Source organism: Sphaerodactylus townsendi, linkage group LG06, assembly GCF_021028975.2.
Source record: "Sphaerodactylus townsendi isolate TG3544 linkage group LG06, MPM_Stown_v2.3, whole genome shotgun sequence".
Lineage (NCBI taxonomy): Eukaryota > Metazoa > Chordata > Lepidosauria > Squamata > Sphaerodactylidae > Sphaerodactylus > Sphaerodactylus townsendi.
The window spans coordinates 44,105,653-44,131,431 of record NC_059430.1 but is presented as its reverse complement, the minus strand read 5'-3'; the positions used below and the strand labels follow the sequence as shown (position 1 = coordinate 44,131,431).

The window sequence follows — 25,779 nt, the reverse complement described above, 5'->3', positions numbered from 1 at the left end:
ACTAAATATGATATCAACTGGCTTAATAATCATTCTCATTGCTGCGAGAACTCTAGAAACAATGAGAGGGCTAGATATTTCTAACAGTGAATTTTCTTCTCCTTCACCAGACTTCGGTTCTCAGAATTCTTTGGGAGAAAGCCATGACAGATAAACTGATTTACAAGTGTTGCAGAGGTGCTTGAAGTCTTTTTCCATGTTTTCATTCCATCAGGATTTAGAGCTACCAGAAGCTTCTGAATTTCTCACTATGGTACAAAAAGTGCAAGATGTACCACTTGGATTCTGTGCCAGCTCCAATGTCCTTTCTCATTATAATGTCACTGTGAGCACGGTTTCCCTGTTCCGTGTGGTAAGTCTTCCTCTCATGGTCTTGCTCCTTGCAACAACCTAACCACAAGAATGTCTGAATAAACAGGGATTTTCCTTACCTCAGATGGTGACTATGGGAGTCAAATTAATACTGTCTGAAAGGGAAGACAGGTGGAAGTATGTGCAATAGATGCTTGGAAAATCTGGATAAAATATTCCATACTATATATGCAAAGAGTGAAGAAAATAGATCCTTTTTCTTTTTTAGAAAATCTAAGGGAGTATTTTCAGGCTAGCTCATGAGGTGGTTTGTCAGTGCTGTACGTGTTAGTCTTTAATACATAATATGTTAGTCCCAGAGAACACTTCCTTTAATTCAGTCACAACTTCACTAAAGTGAAGACCTAATAAAATATGGCAAATAACCATATTTAAGGAATCATTTTTAAAAAGTTATATCGTTGCACCTGCTCTCGGATTGATGAGACTTGCTCATTGTTCCAAAGTGGTACGACTAGTCAGGGGTTAACGCCTTGTGATGCAGCGTAGTAAGCAGCAATACTGCAGTTGAAGCTCTGCTCGTGACCTGAGTTTGATCCCGATGGAAGTTGATTTCAGGTAGTTGGCTTAAGGGTGACCCAGCCTTCCATCCTTCCTAAATCGGAAAAGTGAGTACCCAGCTTGCTGGGTGTAAAGTGGAGATGACTGGGCAAGGCAATGGAAAGCCACCCTTAGTTTGCCTAGTAAGTGTTGTGATATGATGTCATGCCTTGGATCAGTAATGACCTGGTCCTTGTACAGGGGACTAGCATTGCTGTTTTACCTAATGCCTTCTACTTTTTGGAGATATCATTGTCCTGGAAATGGAGAAATGAAAACAAGTCTCAGAAAATGATCTGGCCAGAAACACTTGCTATTGCTGAAGACAGCTTCCGGTCATGTTTTTCTATAAGCTTTTGTAGGGGTGTGCATACATGAGTGCTTCCTATGCTGCAACTCTTTCGTACCAAACAGAATGTATGAGGAAAGGGATGCTAGGAAAATAAATAAAAAGTGACATGATGCTGTCTTCTTCCAGGGCACTCATTTCTTACATGCAGACTGTTTTACCTCTGCTGAAGAGGATCATTATGAAAAAGGGCACAATGCACACTGTGGGAATTGAATGCTCTGAACCAATGGTAAAAAACCCCAGCCCATCCTGCCACTTCAGACTGTGAGTGGTGAAGATGGAAATATCACATTGGAGTATTCCCTCAATGTAAAAACACCGTCCTCACAGAAAATTGTCATGTCTGGGTATAAAGGCTAGGATGACTAAAATCTGATGCAAGTGGTTTTTTGTTTAATGTGACAGAACATTCAAATGTGATTCACTACCTGAAACCATGCTATTTCCACTTGTGTGGATTGACCTTGTGGCTGAATAATTTCCGAATAATGCCCTGTACAGATATGCCCGTGGGCAATGGGGCAGTGTTATATATGATGGTTTAATAATGGCTCTTACCCAGCTGTTTGTTTTTTCAGCTGCCTTTACCTCACCCTTCCTCTTGTCTGCCTTTCTTGCCACTTGGACAGCCTGACTGGGTGTTTTGTTGCCCTTAGCCTCAGTATTAAATAATGAGGAATTTAAAATGGCCAGACACTTATGTTAAATCACCAGTGCAAATTAACTATGTCAGGAAGACTCCCCCCTTCCTTCTGGGAGAGGAGGCAAAGCTAACAATGCTTCTGTTTACTTCCTAGCTGAGGTGGAAGAAGGAATGGAGGGGGTGTACAAATACAGCCTAACATTGCAGTTCGTAGTTATGTACAGGATGTCTTTCCAGCTACCCTGCATAGGTATAATACTAACGATTTCCTTAGCTAGTTTCACTGCAATCCTAAGCAGAGTTAAACATTCAAAGTTCACAGAATTCTAAAAATTAAGAAGGGTGGAACTCTGCTTAGGATTCAACTGTTAGTAAGCACCTTGAACCAACTGTCTATTTATACTGTGTTAACAGATCAGTGGAAAGCTGACAGGAGGAATATTGATTCATTGGAAATGTGGTGTTAAATGTGAGTTTTACAGATACTGTGGACCACCAAAAAGACGAATAAGTGGGTTTTAGACCAAATTAAGCCATAATTTCCCTTAGAAGCTAAAAATAAATAAACGAGGCCATTGTACTTTGGGCACATCATGAGAAGGTACGACTCACAGGAAAAAAAACTTTTTTTGCCATCAAGTCAAAGCTGACTTTTGATGACCCCGTAGGGTTTTCAAGGCAACAGAGGTTCAAAAGTAGGTTGCCATTGCGTGCCTCTGCATCACAGCCCAGATATTTCTTGGAGGTCTCCCATCCAAACACTACCTATGGTCAGTGTGGAGAGTGTATGATTGGCCCAAAGTCACCCAGCAAGCTTCCATGGCTCAAATGGGAATCTGAACCTGGGTTTCTCAGGTACTAGTCTAATACCTTAATCACTACACAACACTGGCTCTCTTGGAAAGACAATAATGCTGGGAAAAGGGATAGGAAAAGAGGAAGATACAATGTGGAATAAAATGAATCAATAAAGGAAGCCACTGCTTTCAGTTTGCAAGAGCTGAACAAGGCTGTCAATAATAGGATGTTCTGGAGGTGATTAATTCAAAAGATTACCATAAGCCAGAAGTGACTTGACAGCCATACCACACACATCAGTCCATCCTAATAAGTACCACAGGTGAAGTGGAAGGGCTCAGGGCTGCAACAACAGTTAAAACTATTACAATCAATCAGAAACAATCTTAATAAATAATTTAAAACAGTATAAAAGTTTAAAGTTCAATTATGCAAGAGCTCAAAAAAAACAGATGGAGAAACTTTCAACTTCACTTTATCCCCCCCAGGAAGCCAAAGCAGATGACAGCACATGAAACCAATGGTAAAAAACCGGCTGGCCTACGAAAAAGCCCGGAGGAACAGCTCCATCTTGCAGGCTCTGCAGAAGCCACTTAGGACCTGCAGGGCCCTAACCTCTGATGGCAGCATGTTCCACCAGGTGGGGGCAAGGACTGAAAAGGTCCTGGCCCTCATCAAGGCCAGCTGGATGGCTTTTGGGCCAAGGACTACCAGAAGATTCCCCACCGAGGAGCGGAGTGGCCTGCTTGGGCAATATGGGGAGAGGCAGTCCCTAAGTTACGCAGGTCTAAGACTGCTCAAGGCCTTAAAGGTTAAAACCAAAACCTTGAAGATAACCCTGGTACATGATGGGCAACCAATGTAGATGGAAAAGGACTGGTGTAACATGGTTCATGTCCAAGAGCCCTTCCAGGAGCCTTGCAGTCGCATGCTGCACAAGTTTTAATTTCTGGATTAGGTTCAAGGGCAGGCCAGCATAAAGCGAGTTACAATAATCTAACCTAGAAGTGACCGTTGCATGGATCACTGTGGCTAGATCAACACGGGACAGATACGGGGCCAACTTGCCTGGCGGAGATGGTAGAACGCAGTCTGGGGTGTTCTGGTAACCTGGGTCTCCAGAAAAACCCTGGAGTCCAGAATCACCTCCAGACTGGCCACCGACAGGTATAGGGTCTCGCCATCCAGCACAGGCAAAACAAAATCAGCCGGCATCTCACTGTTGCCTACCCACAGGACCTCCGTCATTGCTGGATTCAGTTTCAACCTGCTAGCTCTCAACCACCCAGCCACAGCCTCCAAACACCTTGTTGACTTATTGCTGAAGATCTTTTCCTCAGCATGGCTTTCACTGCCACTTGACACAAATAATGCAGCATTCCCATTGCTTCAGTACCAGGAAAGGTGTTGCCTGTAATTTTAGGCTACATGGCAGCTGTTAAAGGCACAGGAGCCCTCCCTGAAAAAAAGCTGGCAAGCTCAATCTTAATACATCACTCCCTGCACACCTCATCTCCAAATAACTTTATTTAAATCTTTATTCTTAACTAACGAGATCAGACCAAGGTTTAGCAATAATGCCGGCCCACCTCCTAGCTGGACAGAACAGCTCAGTTCTACATGGGTCTGCCATTTAAAAATGCCATGAGGTAGAAATAAGCATTGGAGGCAGATGAGAAAGAACAGTCTGATCTTCTTCAAATTATACAGATTTTTCTCACTGATGCCTTGGAAAGTGTTTTAGAATGATGTACTATTTGTCTACTAGCATATAATATAATTTCAGTAGGTGCTACAAATTGAAACAAGATTTCCCTGAGCGATTTTACTTACTCATAATTGTTCTCTTCCAGTAAAGCTTCAAAGCTCCCTTTGTTTTTGAAATGTAAGGGTAATTCAAGATGATAATTTGATTGCAGAAGACTATCATTTTGCATATGCCCTTCTTGATTTCCATCTCTTTTGGAATTGGTTGTTTTATGAGGAAAGGAAATAGATGTCACCAGACCTAAGCTGGGTTGACAGGGTATAAATATCCATTTGACAGTTGTTTGGCAAATTTTAACACACACCCCTCCCCCAACAAAAACAAAAACAAAAACCCTGGGAGAAATACAGTACAGAAAGAAAATGGAGCAGCTGCTTGGAACAAATATTCATCAATAAAATATGAAGACGCACACATGCAAATTAAAAAAAATATTCCAGCAATAAATCAGCCAAAGGTCATTAGATCAAAAGAACTGTAGATATCAAAGACTGAAATGGACAGATTGGGCAGTTAGTATGGAAATGGAAATTTAAAGTAATGGCCCCAGATAATGGCTAGGGCCCCACCCTATCATCAAATACACTTCAGGAATGGATTCTTACTGGTCCTGAATCAGCTCATTCAATTACAACTAAGTTGTGAGGCAATGCATGTTGGGACAGAGAATAACAGGGATGCTCCAGCTTTGTCACTTTGGCCATCCTGACTGGAAGAAAAGATACCTTCTCAGAAAATAGAAAAAAAGGCCATGTGCCTTTCTGCTGTGTGGTTGGGAGGGATCACTGCCTCCCCCTAGCAATTTCCTTGAGGAGGTCTGCCTCCTACTCAGAATATTCCGCATATATTGACTCTACAATACAGGAGTTTCTTTATGTGCCTGCAAAATATGCAAAGCACTGGGATAGGGTTGATCTATGTTTTCTCAGACATTTTCGCAAATGCAAACTTGCAGGCTGTTCTGACTAACTTTGGTGGTCTCTAGAATTCTCCCAGGGACTTATGGCTCACGCTAGATGAAAATCAGGATTAACTCTTCGTTAAAGTGACGAATGAGTTTCCCGACCTATTGCTATTACAACAGCGAAAACAGTAAGTTTTATTTGTAGAGATCTCAATTTGCTGCACTCAACATTGGAGGAATTAATTAAAATGATTTCTAATCTATGGGAAAACAAAACTGATTTTACAACCTTAACTTAACCATCATTAACCTCACAGGCTGCTTTGCAGCAAGATATAGCAGTCACCAAGATAAATAAGACTCCCAGGCAAGGTAAGCAATCACAGAAGGGAAGAGCCTTACCAACTGGTGCTGCAAGTACATGAAGTTGCCTGATAAGTCTGCAAATTCAGAGATTATGTCCTCTCTTGGAGGACCAAAACACTTTTCAAAAGACATATAAAAACACTTCTGGGAGATGGACTTGCTAATGTGGATTTGAAATCAGTTGAGTTATTAAGCAATGTTAATAGAGCTCAAAATTTTTTGCTGTCTTTTGGTAGTCCTAAAATCCCTGTAATATTATGTCAACAAAGATCTCACCTGGCATGAAAGTGATCTTTCCAGTATGAGCCTTTATTGACACAACTGTGTCTCCATTATTGCCCAATTTTATTATCAAAACCCCCCAGGATGTTAATGGAGCTGAACCCACAGTCATCCACACAAATAGAAGAAATAAATCTGGGTTACTGATAGACTTGGATTTGTCCAAGAATGCCTGCTTAAAAACATCTCTGATATTGCCCAGCCAGAGGTGCCTTTGATGTCAATGGAGAACTCAACCACAATAAGCAAATACTTCACAGAAATCTGGACTATCGGTTGGAATGACGACTGAGGTGGCTATTCAGCAGACCCCTTCTCTTGATAAAGCTCCAGCTTCAGTACAAGGGATGAATAATGATGTGTACAATACAGTGTGAGGACCAAATGATGGCTCTGGGCTCCAATAATGGCTGTGTGCACTATGATGCTAATAATGAATTGGAACAAATTATTGAGATTGATTGACTCATAAAAATTTCTCAAGATGCTTGTACGATATGGCAATAAAAGTATATTATATCAATCAACTTTTTAAAAAATCCATAGAGCTAAGCAGACTTTGCTCCACTGCTAGAAAGAGAAGAATTGACCCTTAATTGATGGCCTAGAGATGCATAGCAGCATGTTAGATGAACAGATTAATGATGCATAGCAGCATGTTAGATTAAGAACTATGAAGTGAAAGGAGGACTGAAGACAGATCTATCTCTGAAAAGTTAACAAACTGGGGTGTAACATAATATGGGGTATTCATGTATGCACTATTTCTAAATTCCATGTATCTAGTCTGAAATGTTTTTTACAAATAGCTATCCCTGTACAGTATACCTGATTGGTGAGAGGTTTTGTTGAGGTTCAGGTTTCTTTGTGGTTCCTTTGCATTCTTGTTTTTTTTTCTTGCCTGCCTATCAAAAGTCCAATCAATAAAATGTATACAGAAGGTTTTTGCACCCTTCAGAGAAGTTTGCTAGTGGTTCTTGATTTTTTTTATAATCTAGAAAAAAATCTCTTTAATTGGAAAGATTTTTTGCTTGCATAATGTTTCCAGGAAATCCATACATGCTTGTGCCAATGTTTGTTAGTTTTAGAAGTAATGAAATGAACAGCTGAATCTTTTCAAAAAAGAGAGAGAGTTAGATTGGCTTCAGATCCTCTAGCCAGAGGTCCTAAAAATGTTTGTCAGATGATTCCTATATCTCCAAAGGCCAGGGCAGTTTAAGGCAACTGATAACCAGAGTCTCTTACATCTTTAGAGATTCTGTTATTCTCCAGATCAGTCACAGGGCCAAAGAAAGGGGAAAAAACAGTTGAATCAAAGTGCAGGGAGAGCTCTGTGAACTAATCCTCATGAAAGTCTGAGGCAATGTAAAAGGTGAGGGTGCTCCCCACAGGGCTACAAGCAGGGGCACCTAATGGTGGGGAGAGAGGTTGGGTTGTCATGTGGCTAGCAATTATGCCTCAAAATAGAATAACTTGCTGAGAAAATCCTGTGGGCAGACCAGCCTTGTTTTGGAGAATACAGATGAACAGCAGTGGCTGGAGCTCAGCAATGGCTGTAAGACAATTTGCTTTGCTGCAGGTAGACGACAAAAGGCAAGATTTGGAAATCAGAGACAGCAAAGAAATTGACGCCACCAAGATGGAACGCTTTGTTCGAATCAATGAACTCCGCTGGGTGACCGAGTACAACCCTCTGGTAATTAATAGTTTCCCTAAACCAAGTGGGATCTGTCTATGCATTTGATTACACAATTCACCCTTTCATTTTGCAAGAGCAAACACATACACATAGAATTACTGTGCCTTGTCAGACAGGCATGGGAATAATTACTTTGAATATGGAAAGGCATCACAACCTCTGACTCTAGGCAGTAAGTTACTCATTTACGTAGGTTGAGTGGCTGCACTTGGGTTTTGCCAGGCAGAAGAAATTGGAAATAGGCTAGATGAATGAAACTGTTTCCCATGATTACTGGCTCAGATACTTCTTTTGAGAAACTTCAGGTGCCTTCAGAGGCTGGGAGTGAGTTTCTCCAAGTCTCATTTGGAAGCAAAGAATAGAAAACTGACCATAATTTGTGGAGTTTACCATACAAAGAAGTGGCTAACACACTGATTAAAAGGGTAGAAAGTATCTGTTTATTAGGAACTACATTTAGGATAGGAAAGAGGGAAAGATAGCATGCTGCTATCTTGCTAGCTAGGAAGAGTCTCTGCAACTAATTTCCCAGAAGAAGCAGGATATTAGATCTGAGAGTATCAGTCTAAGGACAAACAAGAGATGACACAAAATGATGGAGGGGTCATTAACTTTACAGCCCTTTTAGCTGTCCACTGCCTGCCTCCTGCTGAGTCTTCATTAGACATTGCTTTATCCAAAACCCCTTATCAAGGTCTAGTATACAAAGTCCACAAGATTCATCTTCTTACATAGACTTTCAAACTTCTCTCCATGTAAGGGCTTGGGGAATGTATCTACAACCATATCTTCTGTAGGACAGTACTGCAAGTCAATAAGCCCATCTTCACGCAGGTTTCTCATGAGATATTTCACATCCAAATGCTTGGCTCAAATGCTGAACTATTTCATCATGGTACGCTTTGCTTTCACAGCATAAGATCAGATCATCCACATAAGTCAGAATGTGAGTCCATCTGTTGTCTCTATACCTTGAATACAGGCAAGGTTTTGCTTTGCCTTGTTCAAATCCTTTTTTGGTAAGCATCTGATGAAGTTTGTGGCTCCAACACTGGGTTGCCTGTTTTAATCCATAAATGCTCTTTTGCAGTTTGCACACAAGATGCTTGCCCTTATGTTATTCAAATCCTGGTGGTTGTTCCATGTAGATGTCTTCCTTTATTTCTCCATGTTTACGTCTTGCTTAACTTGCACTTGCAGCTGCGATTCTCAAGAACCGTCTCACAGAAGTGTGTTTGACCACTGGTGAAAAGGTTTCATTGTAGTCTTCTCCAAATTTTTGAGAATAGGTTTTTACAACCAGTCTTGCCTTGTATCTTTCCACTTCTTTTTCTGCATCATGCTTGGTCTTGAAGACCCACCTACATCCTACTGCCTTCTTTCCAGGTGGCAGTTCTATAAGTGTCTGTGTTTTGTTTTGAGTTACTGCTTCAATCTCTTCTTCTGCAGCTTTCCTCCACCTCTCTGCTTCTCTGGCAGGAATCCTTGCAATGTCCTCCCATGTGGAGGGCTCTGGAATCATTGCTGCCTTTCCAGGACAAGCATATGTCAAAGGTGGTACACGCATGTTTGTTCGGCTGGAACATCTAAGGCCTGTAACCCCTTCTGGTTGAACAGGCTATGCAGATGCTCCATGTGTGCTGTCCATGGTGCTGTCATCCTCAGGTGCTTCAAGTGCTCTGTCTGACATTCAAATTGCACCTGGATGCTACACTTGATTTTGCTCTGCTGAGGTGAAATCACTGGAATCTGCTTTCTTCCTTTTATCAACGTAAACTGCATCACACATCTTTACTTCACTAGTCTTAGGGTTAAGGATTCTGTATCCCCTGCACCACTGAGCATATCCTATGAAAATATCTTCTTCAGTTCTGAGAGCCATCTTGGAAAGCTTTTCCCTAGGAATATAAGCATATGCTGTTGATATCAACACTCTCAAATGGCTCACACTAGGCTTCTGCCCAACCAAAGTTCACAAAGAGTCTTATCAGCTCTCTTAGTTGCCAGTCTGTTTTGCAAGTAAGTTGCTGTATTAATTGCCTCTGCCCAATATTTATCTGACAGTTTGGCCCTAAACAACATGCATCTGGCCATTTTACTAAGGGATCTATTTTTTTCTTTCAGTCTTGGAGTTAATTTCTGGACAAAATGGAATAGTCAATTGATGTTCAATTCCATATTCAGTCAATAATGCTTTCATTTCATTTGAGGGTCCTTTGGAATCTGTTTTTGACTAACACAAGTTAAGCTTTAAAGTTACTCAGAACTTTGCTTTCATATCTGAGGAAATACTTCGTAGTATATTTTGAAAAAGCATCTATAAAAGTGAGGTAATATTTGCTTCCAGATGAGGTCTCTTAAAAGGTCCACACAAATCAGTGAATAAACTCCAGAGGATATTTTGCTCTTCCATTGCTCGATTCCTTTGCAAAGCTTGGTTGTAGGTTAAGGCAAGTATCACACCTTTCTTCATGCTGAGAACAGTTAGCAATTTGCATTTTGATTGTGGTGGGTTTTCTGGGCTGTGTGGCCATGGTCTGGTGGATTTTGTTCCTAACATTTCGCCTGCATCTGTGGCTGGGATCTTCAGAGGTGTATGACAGAGGGAAGTCTGTGTCTGTAACAGACTTCCCTCTGTGATACACCTCTGAAGATGCCAGCCACAGATGCAGACAAAATGTTAGGAACAAGATCCACCAGACCATGGCCACGCAGCCCAGAAATCCCACCACAACCAGTTGAATCCAGCTGTGAAAGCCTTCAACAATAATTTGCATATTGTTTGTTAAATTCTGGCTCTCAAGTTGTTTTATTGCTTCAGCTGATCTATGGTCAAAATATCTGTGCCACAGATTTGAACACTGTGAATACACTTCTGAACAAGATTCACTTTCTCTGTATGTAAATCCAGAAAATCCAACCCATTTTGGTTAGTTCCACTAATTCTGAGTCATCAAAAATTAAACACGCCTCATCAAAAGAAATGGAGAATCCTTTCTGTTAAAGCATAGAGATCAGATTATTTGCAAGTGAGAGTACACATAAACACTCTGTGATAGTAATCTCACTCATCACACCTCCTGAAAGAGCACATTTTATTGTCAGCCTTCTGCCCCTCTCTGCTTAGATTATCTTGAATTTTGTAATGTAGAGTGACTCCTTTTTCCTTTCATCCAAATACTCAAACAAATTTTCATCTCCACAAGGGTGGCTACTGCTTCCACTGTCTAACATCCAAGTGTCTGGTTTTATTTCACCAGATTTTATAACAAAAAACTTATTAGAGTCTGTTTGCCTGCACTCTTACACAGCTGCTTTGAGGACTTTTACTGCTTGTTGTAAAATACAAATGACACCCTGCTTTCAGGCCTCCACTGTGGTCTGGGCACTGATGTGTGAAATGACCCATTTTATTACATGCATGACATTGTAAAGATTTCTTGTTGTGTATAGTTAATGCTTGTAAATCTTTGTGCTTTGAGCAAACTTTCTACATGTGATCTCGTGACACAGCTCATTGATAACTCATGCCAAAGTTAATTTTTCTTTACTTCTAATTATGGTTACCAAGTTCTCATAACTCTTTGGCAATGAAATTAACAAATGTAGAATTAAGTGTTCATCTTCCAAAACCTTCCCAGCTAACTTTAGCTGATCAATTAACTTCAGCATTTCATTGATATGCTAATTTAAACCACCTTCCTCTGGCAAATTTTTAACAAGCAATTGATTAGGTAGAAACATCATTGTTGTGAAAGATTTCCTTTTCAAACGTTTTTCTAACTCTGTCCAAAGCTCAGCTGCTGCTTCAAAAGTGTCTGTCTCAGTCAATAATTGATCTGATAAAGTTGAAATAATAATACCATTGGCTTTTGAATGCCGTTTGTTCCAGTTTTCATCTGGCTGGGCTGGTTTTGTATGGCTGAGTTGTTGAGAGAAAGCTACATAGATTTTCCTGCTGTAGAATCACTTTCACATGCAATCTCTGTTGAGAATCCCCATACTGAGAAATCTGCATCTGATAGCATTTCCATGTGTTTTCCATAGATCTCTCCACAGGAGGCAGCCATCTTCACACCTTTGTTCCCTGTCTAACTGAGCTTGGGGCAAAAGTTTCCTTTTTCTTTTAATCAGTGCAATTAAGTCTTGGGCCCCTAATCAAAATGTTGGGGTTACAAGCACAGCAAAGTGGCTAACACATTGACTAAAAGGGTAAAAGGAAGAGTCTCTGCAACTAACTTCCAAGAAGAAGCAGGATATTAAACCTCAGAGGATCAGTCTACAGACAGATAAGAGGTGACACAAAACAACAGAGGGATGACTAACTTTACAGTTTTTGCTAGTTGACCACTTGCCCATCCCCTGCTGAGTTTTCATCTCAGATCCTTTGCACATTAGACATTTCTACATCCAACATAATCTTCTGCAAGGTGTATGCAGAAAAAATATACACAATACAGGCACACTCACCTTGCTATAATACAGGGCATCACCCCATAGTTATGATATTCTGATTTGATAATCTGGTTCTGCAAGATACATGCACAGCTGTACTTCTTGCATTGGCCTCCTGATAGGCTGCCTGGCACACTGGGAGAATTGCAGAGCCAGTGGGGGTGGGAAAGTGCCCACTGGAGAGACAGAAGTAAAATGTCAAGCACTGTAGCACCTTTGGTTCCTGCTATGTTCCTGTCTTCCAGTTTTATGAGTTATAGTTTATTAAAATTATTATCTTGTTTTTGTGAACATTTATTCAGTATAGTTCACAGTAATATGTAGTACATTTTAAAAAAAGCCTGACATGATTGTAAAAGGTTTCTCAAACAAAACCAGAAATTAATAAAACTTAAAACTCAACTTGAGTCAGCTGAAGAAGAAAGCCAACTCAATCAAATGTCCAACAAAGTATAAAGGTTTGTGCCTTGTACCTAATGTTAGCTAAGAAAGAACCAGGTGAATTTTGGGGGGAGGGGGCGTAATGTATTCCAAAAATTCATGATACCACAACAGAGGTGGCTTCATTCTTAGTTTCTAAGGAAACTAAGGCCCTTTCCGCACGGGCCAAATGAAGCGTTTGCATGGCCTGCGTTGCTGCATTGCAGCAGCACCATCCTGCCTTTCCCCGGGTGGTGTGAAGCCGTCCCTGAAAACCTCGCTCATTGAGCGATGTTTTTAAAAAACTGCGTCTTCCCAGTGGCACGATGCGAACCGCACCGCAGGGAAGCCACCCCTTTCCCTGTCGCTCCCACTCACCTGCCTCTCCAGCGTTGTTCTGGAGGACTGCAGGGACCCGCCCACATTGTCCTCCGACCTCCAGGGGTTGGAGGGCAGCATGAGCGGGTCCCTGCAGCCCTCCAGAGCGATGCTGGAGAGGCAGGTGAGTGGGGGAGGGTGACCGAGAGGCAGCTCTGTGCGGAGCCGCCTCTCCGGCTAGGGAGGGAGCCGGAACTGCTCGTTCAAGCAGTCCCCACACCTCCACCGGTATAAATTATGCCGGTGGAGAAGCGCTGCTGCCACAGTGCAGAAAGGGCCTCTGAGTGTCTGGAGAAGAGCCTCCAAAGTGGATCTAAGTGAATATGCAGGTATATATGGAAGTAGATTCCCCATTTACAATCACTTATAAGTCAAATCAGCACTTTGAACTGTGTACAGATATGAATGGCAAGCCAGGATGCTATTCACTTCTGTGTTTTCCTTCTATCAACCTTGCTGCAGAATTTTGCAATATTTGACATTTCCAAGAAGCTTTTAAAGGACCTGCATGGAACATTACAGTAATTTTACTGGAGAGGACCAAAATAGTCCTGCCTCTGTCCATGGAATGAGAACAGAAGCCAGGAGACTGAAGGACCCTGGACTTCCCATAATGCCAAAGTCTCAGTGCACTCCAGTTGGAAGGCTTTTCGAGAAATGCACTCACTGACCTCTTGTAAATTCTGGAATCCTCTTACACTTTAGCCAACAGAGTTTGAACACAAGCTCCACTCTCTCTGTGAGGTTGTTGTGTGGCACTTCGTGAGGCAGTGGGTCAATTGCTGGCTCTCCAAAGCCCTGTTTGGCTTGTGGGAGAGGCTGTTGAAGTCCAGGAAGTGGATGGAGGGGGGAGAAGCAAAAGTCAGATGACATATTATCCACCACCAGGAGCTTATGCAAAGCTGTCAGTTTGCCAGATGACCTGAGGCTCTTCACAGAGGCCTAGTGTGTCCTACTGCTCACTTGTCCTGTCTCCAGCAGCAAACCAGGTCTTCTTTTTGGGTTAGCATCCAGTCTGTTTTGGCAGCAAGGCTGTCAAGCACAGATCAAACTGGTGTTCAGATTTTTCCAGACTTTGGCAGTGTTTTTCTAAATAGTGAGGGCAGTGGTAGGGCGGGATGCACATGTGTGTTCTTGGCCATCTCATCAGCATCAATGTTTTCACAGGGTTCCCCCATCATTCAGCTCTGGCCTCAAATATTTGCAGTCTGACGCAGAAGAATTCTTTGTGCCAAACAGCAACTTTATTAAATCCATAATTAAACTAATCAAATCACATAAATCACTGAAACTTATAATTCAATGACGATTAGCATTTATTTAAAGTGGCAAGAAAAATATATTTTAATGATTAACCAACAGCGAGTCTGCAGTCTTACATACCCTAACTTGGAAGTAAATTCCATTGAGCTCAGAGGGGTGTTTCCAAATAAACATACATAAAATTGAGCTTCGGAAAAATCCTAAGAACCACTGTTAAAATGAATATGAAAGAAGAAGTTGAATCTGACATCTCAAATGTGCATTTCATATGGTAGGAAAAAAATCCTTTTTTTAAAAAAAAAATTCAGGTCTTTGAATATTGAATCTCACCACAAATTTTGAAATTGGGTTTTGTGAGCAAGACCTAAAACCTAACTTTTAAAATCCTTTGAATTGTAATCCTGTTTTGCTAGATGCTGGGTCTTTAGCATCTGTTTACATCCAATAATTCTAAATCCATAGAATTTTTTAAAAAATCTCAACACAATAAATAAAATGTAACATAAAAAGTGTTTCAGAGGTCAATAAATAATTTAGAGGTCAATAAATAAACAGAGCAATGTTCTGATCAGGAGAAGAACCCCTACAGTGTCATCCTAACCAGAGTTACACCCTTACAAGCCTTGGATCCTTGGGTGCTATTTCATCAGCTCAATGGCAGCTCCTTTGACAGAACAGTTATTTTGTTTGCAGAAGAGGGAGGGTGATTTTTACTGATTCCCTCCTCCTGCTATAAACTTCCAGTTTGATCTCTCCTGTTCCTTCAGGATCACCAGCCCAAAGCAGCAACAAGGGGGGACTTCAAAGAAAGCTGAAGGGGGAAATGGCATTCCTCTAATGGGACTTCACTCCCTCTGCTTTGCATCCAAGGCATTTACTTCAGGGGTATTAGAGAACATAACTCTGCTTAGGAAGGTGACCTATTTTGATTCTCTCCATTCTACTTTAGTTGGTTGCTTCTTCAGACTTCACATGGTAGAACGTAGTTCTGTGACCCATTTCTGACAGTTATACAGTGCAAACTCTGAGACTGTGATCTTAAGGTGAAGACCAATGTGTATGCAGAAGAGCTTCATACTGTTAAATATCCATTAATAGGGGTAAAAACACCGGGAGGGGTGAGTTCTGAGGAAAAGGGCAAAATGGGAAAGTATTCTTCTTTCCCCATCAACCTTCCCTTTTATGTTGCAGTCCCACAATAAAAGCACTGTCTAAAAACGTTCAAAAAAAGGAATTACAACCCAACTTGCAAAGTGTAGTTTCCTCCTAATTTATCATATCTTTTCCCCTTCCTTTTTATAATTGTTCCCTCATGTTAATACTCAGTCTCATGATTCTGAGAGCTAACCTCGTGTTTTGAACTTACAAGATTCTAGAACTCAGTTCTCCAACAGTGTTTCAGATTTCATATCTCAAATCTCCACGTGGCTTCATCTCTTCTCTCTTGACAGACTGCAGTAGGCCTCTTCAATAGCATGGTTCAAACCCACCTTCTCTTGTTCACTGACAAATCATCCTCCAATCATACAGAGAGGATGCACAAGTACCGTGAAGCAGCCCAGCTCTTTCAAGGAAAGGTGAGTCTGAAATACGTCAAAGTCTCCAATGCCTAAAGTCCAACTTGAGTACAAACAAATGTCTTGAGAAGGCCCTTCATTGTCTCTGGCTGACCATGTGATGCTCATGACCAATCCTTCCTTTCCAGCCTCACAGCAGACACCTTCAAAACCAGGATCCAAAGCCAAGGAGAAAACAAAAGGCAAGAACATCACTTTCAGTTGAGACTTTGTGACAGTCCAGCTCCAGTTTGGACATCTTGCTGTGGGGAGAGCTTGTTACCTGAAATGGTGTGAGAGTTTATCCTTTTTAGAGTGACAGAATTAGCGAGAGCAGACTCTTTGGCTTAGCAAAAGATCAGGCAAGCTCTCTCTTGCAAAAGTCAACTTTTGCAAGAAATCTGCAGGAGAGGAAAATAAACGTTGGTTGTTGTGAGTTTTCCAAGCTGTGTGGCCGTGGTCTGGTAGATCTTGTTCCTAATGTTTCACCTGCATCTGTGGCTGGCAGAGAGAAGTCTGTTATACACTGTGTCCAGTGGACTAGACACAGTGTATAAGAGACTTCTCTCTGTGATACACCTCTGAAGATGCCAGCCACAGATGCAGGCGAACCATTAGGAACAAGATCTACCACGGCCACACAGCCTGGAAAACTCACAACAACCAATTGAACCCGGCCATGAAAGCTTTCGACAATACATAAAATGAAGTTTAACAATTTTATTAAAGGATAATAGGGGTACACAAGCACACAATGATCAATGCAGCAGAACACACTCACAGTCCTGGGATATAAACACTATTGAGGGGGTAGGTTTGGAATAGATGAAGGGAATTTAGGAAATAAGGATTATAGTCACCTTGGAGTGAAAAGGTCTTATGAACAGAGCTGAGTGACCTGCACTTAGTTCTGGTAGAAGAAAGAACAACATGTTGAGGACAATATCAATAGACAGAAAGGTATCCAGAGATATTGAATACTGGGAAGGAGGGCTTCTTTTATGGAAAAAGTGACCCTCAGGGTTAGGTAGAGTTGCCCTTAATCTCCCAGGACAGAGGGGAGTCCTGTCTTTCCAGGGAAAGACAAGAGAAAGACATCAACCTTACGTGTTGATTCATTGAGCTAATGGTTTGAGTGCTTAGCTTGATAGGCTCATCTGGGAGTGCCTGAAAGAATGTTCATACAATACTGGCAGGAAAACTTGGAGAATATATGCTAATAAGTCCTTTGTCTTTGCAAGACGGATAGTCCAAGGCTAGTGACATAAATGCATTTTGTATTGTTTCCCTTTACTCCCTTTAGGAAAGGTGTGAGGCAGATACTTTGCATGGCAGAAATGGGCAAGGGCAAGTCCAGACATGCTTTTACACTGTCCTTGGGGGTACACTAGCCAATATAGAGAATGGGCTCCCCAGTTTGGCAAGGCAATGCTAGGCACTCCAAGGATTGGCTGGATGTGTAGAGACACTGTTGTCTTAAAACAGAGCCCTCCCTACCATGGGTCAGTCCAGTAACAACTTGGTTTTAAATCCATTCACAACTGTGAAGACTTCTCTTCATCCTGCATGAGGGCAGAACTATCCAACATGGTGTTCTTTGTCAAACATAATGTCTCCATGTAGTGTTCCTTATAAGGTTTGTTATGCAGAAATGAGATAAGAATTTAAAGTAACCTCATGTATACTATGCAAATATTATTACCAATATTTATTTTAAAATTTTATTTTATTTAAAAACCTTTATTAGCTACTTTTTTTCCCTTATGTAATTCAAGGTAGCTTACAACAAAAATAAAACATAAATTTACAATGTATATACACGTGATATGCCTAATAAAGGTTATATTGTATAGTAAATAAAACATAAATAAAATGATTATAAAAACACAATACAATAATATAAAGCAACAATTATTTAAAATATCCATTTAAAAGCAATAATTAAAGAACCCCAATTAACTGTCTTCAGCTGCCTCCTGAAGAGCTACAGTAAGGGGGACAGATGCACCTCCCTGAGGAAGTTTTCATAATTGTGGGGCTGCCACTGAAGAGGCTCTCTCTTATGTGCCTACCAGACAAACGTTTTTGGTGGGTTAGTCAGGAAGACCTCTCCCTGAACTTTTAATTCCTGAGCAAGAATGTATGAGAAAAGATGGTCCTTTAGACATTCCATCCCAAAGCATGTAGAGCTTTAAAGGACAATACCTGCACCTTGAATGGACTTGGAAGCAGATTGGTAGCTAGTATAATTGCTGTAGTGATAGGGGTCCTATGCTCCCAATAACGGGCCCCAACCAAAAGTCTAGTTGAAACATTCTGCACTAACTGCAGCTTCTGAACACTATTCAAGGTTAGCCCCAATTAGAGCACACTGCAGTAGTCCAGTCTAGATGTAATTAAGGCATGGATCATTGTTGCTAGATCTGATGGAACCAGGGATGGGTGCAGCTGATGTACCCTCTGAAGCTGAGCAAAATCACTCCAAACCACCATAGCTACCTGGTTTTCTAATGAGACTGCTGTGTTAAGCAGAACTTTCAAGGTAGCAACCTGGCTTTTTAAGGGGCGTATAACCTCATCAAAGACAGGAGAGATCTTGAGTCCTTGGTATGCCTTTCGACTAAACCGGAGAACTCTGGCTTGTCAGGATTAAGATTCAGTTTGTTCACCACCATCTAGCCCATTACTGATTCCAAGTACCAGTTCAGAACATCAACAGATTCTTCAGAACTGGGTGGAAAAGCAAGATAGATCTGGGTGTCATTCGCACATTGGTGACTCTTTGTTAATGCAAATGTTCCTGAGGTTCAGATTAATGGTGGAAACTTAAGCGGCCAGTGAAATTGCTGTCCCATCCCTCCAAAGTCTTTGAATGCTCCATAGGTCTTAAGAATATTCTCCAAGTGGCAGCACAGCTCTACCCTGAGCTTGCCAAGTGAACTGCGATGAGGACACTGAGTCAGAATTGTAGAGTTTTGGCTCCTCCACTGTTTAAACTATCCATCTAAATACCAAGGACTTTACAGCCACCTGTGTGTGATGTCATGTAAATTCTTTCCCCCACCTGTTTGGATCCAAACCATTTCAACACAAATGTTGTCTTAATAGGTGAAAAGACGAAGATGTTCAAGATCAAAGCTGTTTATAAATTTGGGCAGGAGCATGTCCAACCATCTCTTCCTAAGCATCCGGGGGTGGGTGGTGGGTGGGAGTATGCTGAAATACGGGCAGAGCCTCATTATTGTCTAGTCTACCTGCTAGATATTTTCCTATCCCTCAATTTTTGCTAGACACAGAGGTGATCATGCTGTCTCCGATGCAGGCAACCTTCTTCCTATACAAGGCATCAAGTCTAGATTGCCATAATCTGATCTGAAGGATCTTCTCCTGCTAGCAGCTGGGAAAGTTCAAAACAATTCCATTTTTCTTCTTTTTTTTCTTTTGCTTTGCCCCCTTACAAACTTTTTCCTTGCCAGGCAGATATTAAAGTTGCAGTAGCGTTCTGGAGATGGACAGTAATATCTATTCCTGGAACAGCAAAAATGGTCACATTTGGGATCTTGTCTAGCACTCAGCTGACTTGTGATGAAGGAATGGGCTGGGCACCATGGTCTTTCGGAGTTGTGCGGTGTTTCAGAAGGCCTGTTAGAAAGCATGGACAAGATTACAGGTCCTGAAAACTATTGAATCTGTGAACATTTTTTGAACAGGAGCACCACAATAAATTGGCTGCCATGGAGATGTGGGACTAGTCAAAAAATGGCTGCTATGATGTCTAGGTCCATTCAAAAGCATTGGGAGTTTTCAAACCAAATGTGCTCTTACTGAGGGGGCATTTTCCCAAATAGGTGCAGATGGAAAGGTTATGTCTCCTGGACTCTTCACTGCCTACTCAAATGAAGTGGAAGCAAACCAGAACTAACTCCTTCCTTTCTGGAAGAAGTAAGTGGATATCAGGAAACAGATTGACAGGTGTCATGGAGCCCTTGAGCACCACAATCAGATGTTTCCCCAGATAGGCAAGGAGATAATTAACAGCAGCAGAAAAAGATGGCTGAACCATCTTGCTAAGCTAATTTTAATTCTAGTGCAAAAGCAGTCTCTGTTGACCTCCAAAGAGCAGAAACCTTTGGGTCTGTTACAGAAAGTTCAGAGGGATTATTAAAATGCTTCTTGAAACTTTCTCATATCTCAGGTTAAGTTGTTTCCTGATGAGAAAATCAATAGTTCCTGGATGGATGGATGGGAGAGGGAGAAATTGTCAGATTATTAGCCTGGATGAAAGCAAAGTCAGAATATTGTCTGTGCGACAGAAAAAAATCAAATGCAGTACAGGACCAAGTAGTATGGAGAGGGAAGAGGTCCCATACACTTGCATATATTTGTTATTTTGTATGTGAATAAGACCAGATGACAGCATTTGGCCCTGGGCAGAGGGAGAGACTTGGAATTGCTGTTTGTCTTTCGACTCAACGTACTGCTTACCAATAAGCCATAAGCCCCAGTTCTCTGCTGTTTCTATTGGGGATCTTGTCATCAGTTCTTTTTACATTCCTCTTCCTCCAGTCTTCAGATTCTAATTTAACATGTATGGCACTGCTGAAAAGCAGTAACAAGGGCTCTTCTATTTACAGTAAAATTAAATTTGCATTTGATAAATTTCCTCATAGAGCAGGGGTCTGCAACCTGTGGCTCTCCAGATGTTCATGGACTACAAATCCCATCAACCCCTGCCAGCATGACAAATTGGCAGGTGCTGATGGGAATTGTAGTCCATGAACATCTGGAGAGCCACAGGTTGCAGGTTGCTGGAGAGCCACAGGTTGCAGGTTGCAGACCCCTGTCATAGAGCCACATGTTGCAGATCCCTGTCATAGAACAACCAATCAAAGAAACAAATAAGCCCATCTCATTATGGGAAGCTACATTAACAAAAGGACTATTAGAGACCTCAATGCAGAACATCACACATATACAGTACAAAGTACCTGTGATATCTATGGTCCTGGAAAAGTTTGAATGACTATTATATGTTTTTGTATATATAAAATATATATGAAAATATGATTATGGGTATAATATTGGCATGATGCCTAATTTGTGTATTCTGTCAAGGTGAGTTTGTTTTTCAATACAGGAAATTCTGTCTACAATATGCAGAGAGCTACTGCTCAAAGGAGTCTGGGGTTGTGGCAACCCCGGTCAAGTCACCACCCTTCTGTTTACTTAACCTCATTATCTATCAGTAAGATAATTTGTGAGAACTTTCTAAATGTCTCTGTACCTGTGCCATTTGCTCCTCACAGATTCTTTTTATCTTGGTGGACAGCCATGCAAAGGGCAACGATCGAGTTATGTCTTATTTCCACCTGAAGAAGTCCCAGCTGCCTGCAGTGGCACTATACCACACTCCGGATGAAGAGCAGGATAAGCTGTCCCTGGGTGAAGTCTCGGTGGAGGCTGTGAAGGATTTCTGTAATAGTTTCTTAAAAAGGAAGGAGGTGGTAAGTGTTCATTGTATACAGTTCCAGTGTTTTGGCAATGGAAATGTCATATTTCCTCTAGATTTCCCCCTCCTATCTCTGTCTAATATTTAGGTTTTTGCCTGACAAAGCTGGTGGGATATGTTGCATCCCTTTCATTGGCTTCTAGTTTTTAATCTTACTTTTTCAGGCTGCCTAAAGTAGAACTAAGTATTTAGATGCAAACATAGAATTCTCAATTCAATATGCAAACCAGGCCCAGGGAGGAATTTGTACACTGCCACCCCATCCCCAGCTGCTTTCTACCCAACCAACCTCTAAGAGTGGATTTCCTTGTATGGGGTGGGGGTGGGGATTACAGAAGTGGAGGGGAAATGGTTGGCAGAGGGAAGAGTAAGCACCCCTACATTTGCCTGCCGTGTTCCCCTATAAATTCTCCCTCTCTCTTACAAATTCTTCATGTCACAGATAAATCCAGGATCAAGAATCTCTTGTTTGCCACTGAACTTCTAGTTTCCAATTCAGACATTTGTTTCAACACATGGGGTTTCTGGCTTAGCAGCACCTGCACACAGTGATATGGTTATATATGTCTGCAGCCATTTGCCAATTCAAGTTTGAAACATGGGAACCAGTACTCAAGACAAGAGGTGACTTCACTATGGTGTGTTACAGGCTGAGATTTATGCTTATTTCTTTATTTAAAACATGGTGTTCCGGTTCTGGTTGCCATGCCAAGCAGTCTCTCTTTGCTGAGAACTCCATTAGTGAACTCCATTCCTTATAGAAAAGTGGAGACAGGTTCTCTATTCTAATCTATCTAGCGCAGGGGTAGGGAACCTGCGGCTCTCCAGATGTTCAGGAACTACAATTCCCATCAGCCCCTACCAGCATGGCCAATTGGCCATGCTGACAGAGGCTGATGGGAATTTGTAGTTCCTGAACATCTGGAGAGCCGCAGGTTCCCTACCCCTGATCTAGCTGGATGGTGAGAGATGCTGTCTTCATCTCTGCATACATGGTACAAGATGGAGAGTGTGTGCAAGAATGGTGAAGAATACAAGAATATGATACTTGCCTCTCAGTCTCCACTGACACTTAAGTAGCATCAACACAGTTTACAAAAATGTGGGACTTTTCTCTCAGCCTCCGCAAAGACACTTTGTCAGATCAATACTATATACAGCAGCCAACACCTAACACTCAAGTTTTATGATATGCTGCAGATTCTCAAGTTTGAAATAGATATCGAACTAGCTGGCTCCCATGTACTGCCTGACCTTGTTATATCTTCGCTGGCTCGAAATGTTTATTCATGCTCCCAGAGGCTCTCACATCTATTTCGCAGTATTCCACTTGGACAGCATTCAATTGCAGAGTCTCTAGCCACCACTTGAATGACACACAGTGCTGTCCAATACTGTTTTGATACAATTTGGTTGAGACTGAAGAATAAGTCCCACACAACTGTGTTGAAACTTTGGAGATTTGCTTTGTCTATAGTAGTACAGTATATAATGATAAAGTATTTCTGAGTTTGTGTAAGATATCCAGCTTTGTGACTGCCAGCCTGTACTGGTGCAAATTGCTCTGGTTTGGATCTTCCAGATCGAGCCTAGAATTCCACTGGAATTACAGCTGCTCTTCAGATGACAAAGATCAATTCTCTGGGAGGACATGGCACTTTGGAGGGTTGACTCCATGAAACTGAATCCCTGCTGTGCCCCTTCCCCTTTCAAAACTCTGCTATATGTACCCCCAAATCTCTAGGAATTTTCCAAACTGGATTTGGCAATCCTAGTCTGGTGGGTTATCCTCTGCATCTTCTCCTTTCTTCTCAGTGACCAACTGTTGTGAAGTCTGTGTGGAAAATTGAATTCTATTTGTCTTAGGATTTTTTTTCTGTATGTGGTCATCTCACCATTGTTGAATGGTTTCTTCTTCTTCTCATGAAATCTGTGAAAAAGGTTTTGAGATGTGTGGGGGAAAAACAGTCTTCCAAATCTGAAATACTAGGATTAGAATAAATTATGCAAATAGGATACACATGGGGATGGTTATATTCAGTGTGTATTCATTTCCTCAGTCTGCAGAGCTTGTTTTTGGGTTTTTTTTTACTAGTCTATTTCAAAGTTTAGGAAGGAAGTTTTAGACTCATGGAAAAATGGAGAGCTGTGCTGGAAATATGTGTGTAGGAGTGGAGTACAGAAACTTCAGATCATGGGAAGAGGACAGGGAGCTGTGATAAAGCGATGTTGGATTAATTCCTTAAGAGAGTTGCAGCCACAAAGGATAACAGTTTCCAGCCAAGTGGGAAACCTGTTTGTTTTGTCTCAGTTTATTCTTTCCTGTTGTTCACCAAACATTAGTTTATGGAAACCAGAATCTGAACTTAGTTTTCAGCATTGAAAGTGCAATTATTTGTCTTCTAAAGATGGGCTGATCTCATGAGAGCGTACAGGTAATCCGTTGTACCCATCTCATAGAACAGGAGAATTCACAATGAATATTTATCCAGACTTCTTTTTCATGTAAGAATTGGGGTTCAGGACCTCAATTTTGTATGAAAAGAGAAGAATTCATGCCCATATTCTGCTTTTCACTTGAGTTCTTTACCAGAGTATCTTATATGAAGATGTATTGTGAGAGATTTCCTATTTGAAGATGGCTTGTGAAAATGATGTGGGGAAAATTAGAATGGTCTAATAATTCTAGCAGGTCTTAAGTCTTCCTTCTCTTCAGCTCAGTATTAAACATCACAATGTTGTCATAGCTCTCTTTGTTCTGTTTTGTTTTCAGAAAGGTAGTCTTGAGCAAGAAGATAAGGTCATCAAACAGGAGCTCTGACTCTATTCCAGTTCCACAACAATACTGATCCATGACAGTTACTGTTGTTTGATGGAAAACAATCCAACTGAACAGAGTGGAGATACTGGAACAGAAACATGTCATACAGCTGAGTTTGACAATTCTGTGACCATTTTCCTTACTCACATAAGACCTCATTTCCACTTAAACCAGCTCCATTGGTTCTTATGTTAATCAGTAAATAGGGCTTCACTATGGGTTTTAAGCTTGTTGGAAGCGCAGTCTTATTGGGTAGTCTGCAGTGAAACTTGAAGTGTTGTGTTTTGTGCTACTGGACATGTTTAAGAAATTCTGTCTTCAATGAATTGGTTACTTAACAGATTTAGACAAAAGAGTGTAACTCTAATTAAAATGGCACTGGTAGTAATTACATTTATGTTGCATTATTATAGGGTAAACAAGCACCCCATTAAAGTTATACTAAGTACTTCCAGCAATTAGTGTGGACATAATGTATCTTATGGATTTTCTCATTCTTGTTATTTTCACTCAATGTCCTGCATGATATGTTTTAATAAAAGCAAAAAAGAAATGTTTCATGTACCTGCACTTGCATGTTCTTTGGGGGGTGTATGGGCTACCTGGTTTAGTGCACTTCTCTTAGAACAAACATAGTTTGGAATATGTTATGTTAGAATTGGAAATTTATATGCAAGAAATATTTGTAATTAGGATACCAAGCATGAATATCCACAAGGAAGAAAATTATAACTATATCTGGATGAATCTCTCTTTTTGGAACAGCAGAAAGTATAGCTGGTTATGATTAAAATGTAGAACAGTTTTCAGAGTATAAAATATAATCTACCAGAGGAGAGGATTTTCCTATGAAGGAAAGAACTGTAAAGTGTGTCATGTGAATCATGGTTGAGGTGCCTCCAGGAACAGTCTTAGTGACTTTGGGGACTAAGGCTTAAGTCCAGGATGATCTCCAGAATCACTACTGCCTCTTGTCAGGGCCCCTCTGAGAGGCAGGTGGGAGCTATCACTGGAACCTGTTAGACCGAGTCTTGGATGGAACTGGACAAGAAGCCACTGATGAGTCAGCTGCCTGGGCCTTAGATGCTGGTCATGAATGGCTGTCTCTGCAAGCAGATGGCCTGAGCCCCAACAGGGTGGGTGCACACTGCAGTGGTAAGAGCCTGCTCTATTTCTTCTCTTCCACTCCAGCAGGGAGGGTGGGTCTCTGGGTTGTTGGGCTCCCTCAGTATGAGGCCCAGGAAAGCTGCTGCTGTTGCCTATTAACCAAGACTACTCTTGGTGGCTCCAACTGAAGCGCAGGTTGGTGTCAGAACCTGGAAAGCTGGAGAGGTAGAGAGTGAAGGACATTCTGAGATGTCTCTCACTAATTTATTCTCTCCTGTGTGTGAGGTGGTGGCAAGGTCTAAGGGAAGCGTCATGGTCTGATTGAGAATGCTCCCGGCAGGGCAGTTCCCATCACGAGACGGCATGACCCCCACCTTGGGACCCTCAGAATGTGGATTCGGCCTTAAGGAACGCTGACTGGGCAGACTTACAAGCAAACACCATTCAACAGTCATGTTGCCAGTGCATGACTTGTATCACGTAGTTCCTATTGTCTTTCTACTGATAAGCATGTAATAAAAGGTGACCAGGGACAGCTATCGGCGG

The 25,779-nt window shown here is 41.4% G+C and overlaps 1 protein-coding gene across 1 annotated transcript in view; it reads left to right on the top strand.

Annotated features, from left to right (window-relative positions):
* The window catches only part of ERP27 (endoplasmic reticulum protein 27), a 32,861-nt gene extending 8,232 nt beyond the window's left edge, over positions 1 to 24,629 (top strand). Inside the window, exons 2-6 of the mRNA XM_048501242.1 lie at positions 215 to 352; positions 7,605 to 7,721; positions 15,692 to 15,817; positions 21,103 to 21,300; positions 24,079 to 24,629. Coding sequence (XP_048357199.1) covers positions 215 to 352; positions 7,605 to 7,721; positions 15,692 to 15,817; positions 21,103 to 21,300; positions 24,079 to 24,126 — 627 coding nt within the window. The 3' untranslated portion in view covers positions 24,127 to 24,629. The remainder of the gene's footprint in view (positions 1 to 214; positions 353 to 7,604; positions 7,722 to 15,691; positions 15,818 to 21,102; positions 21,301 to 24,078) is intronic.
* The last annotated feature ends 1,150 nt before the right edge of the window (positions 24,630 to 25,779 follow it).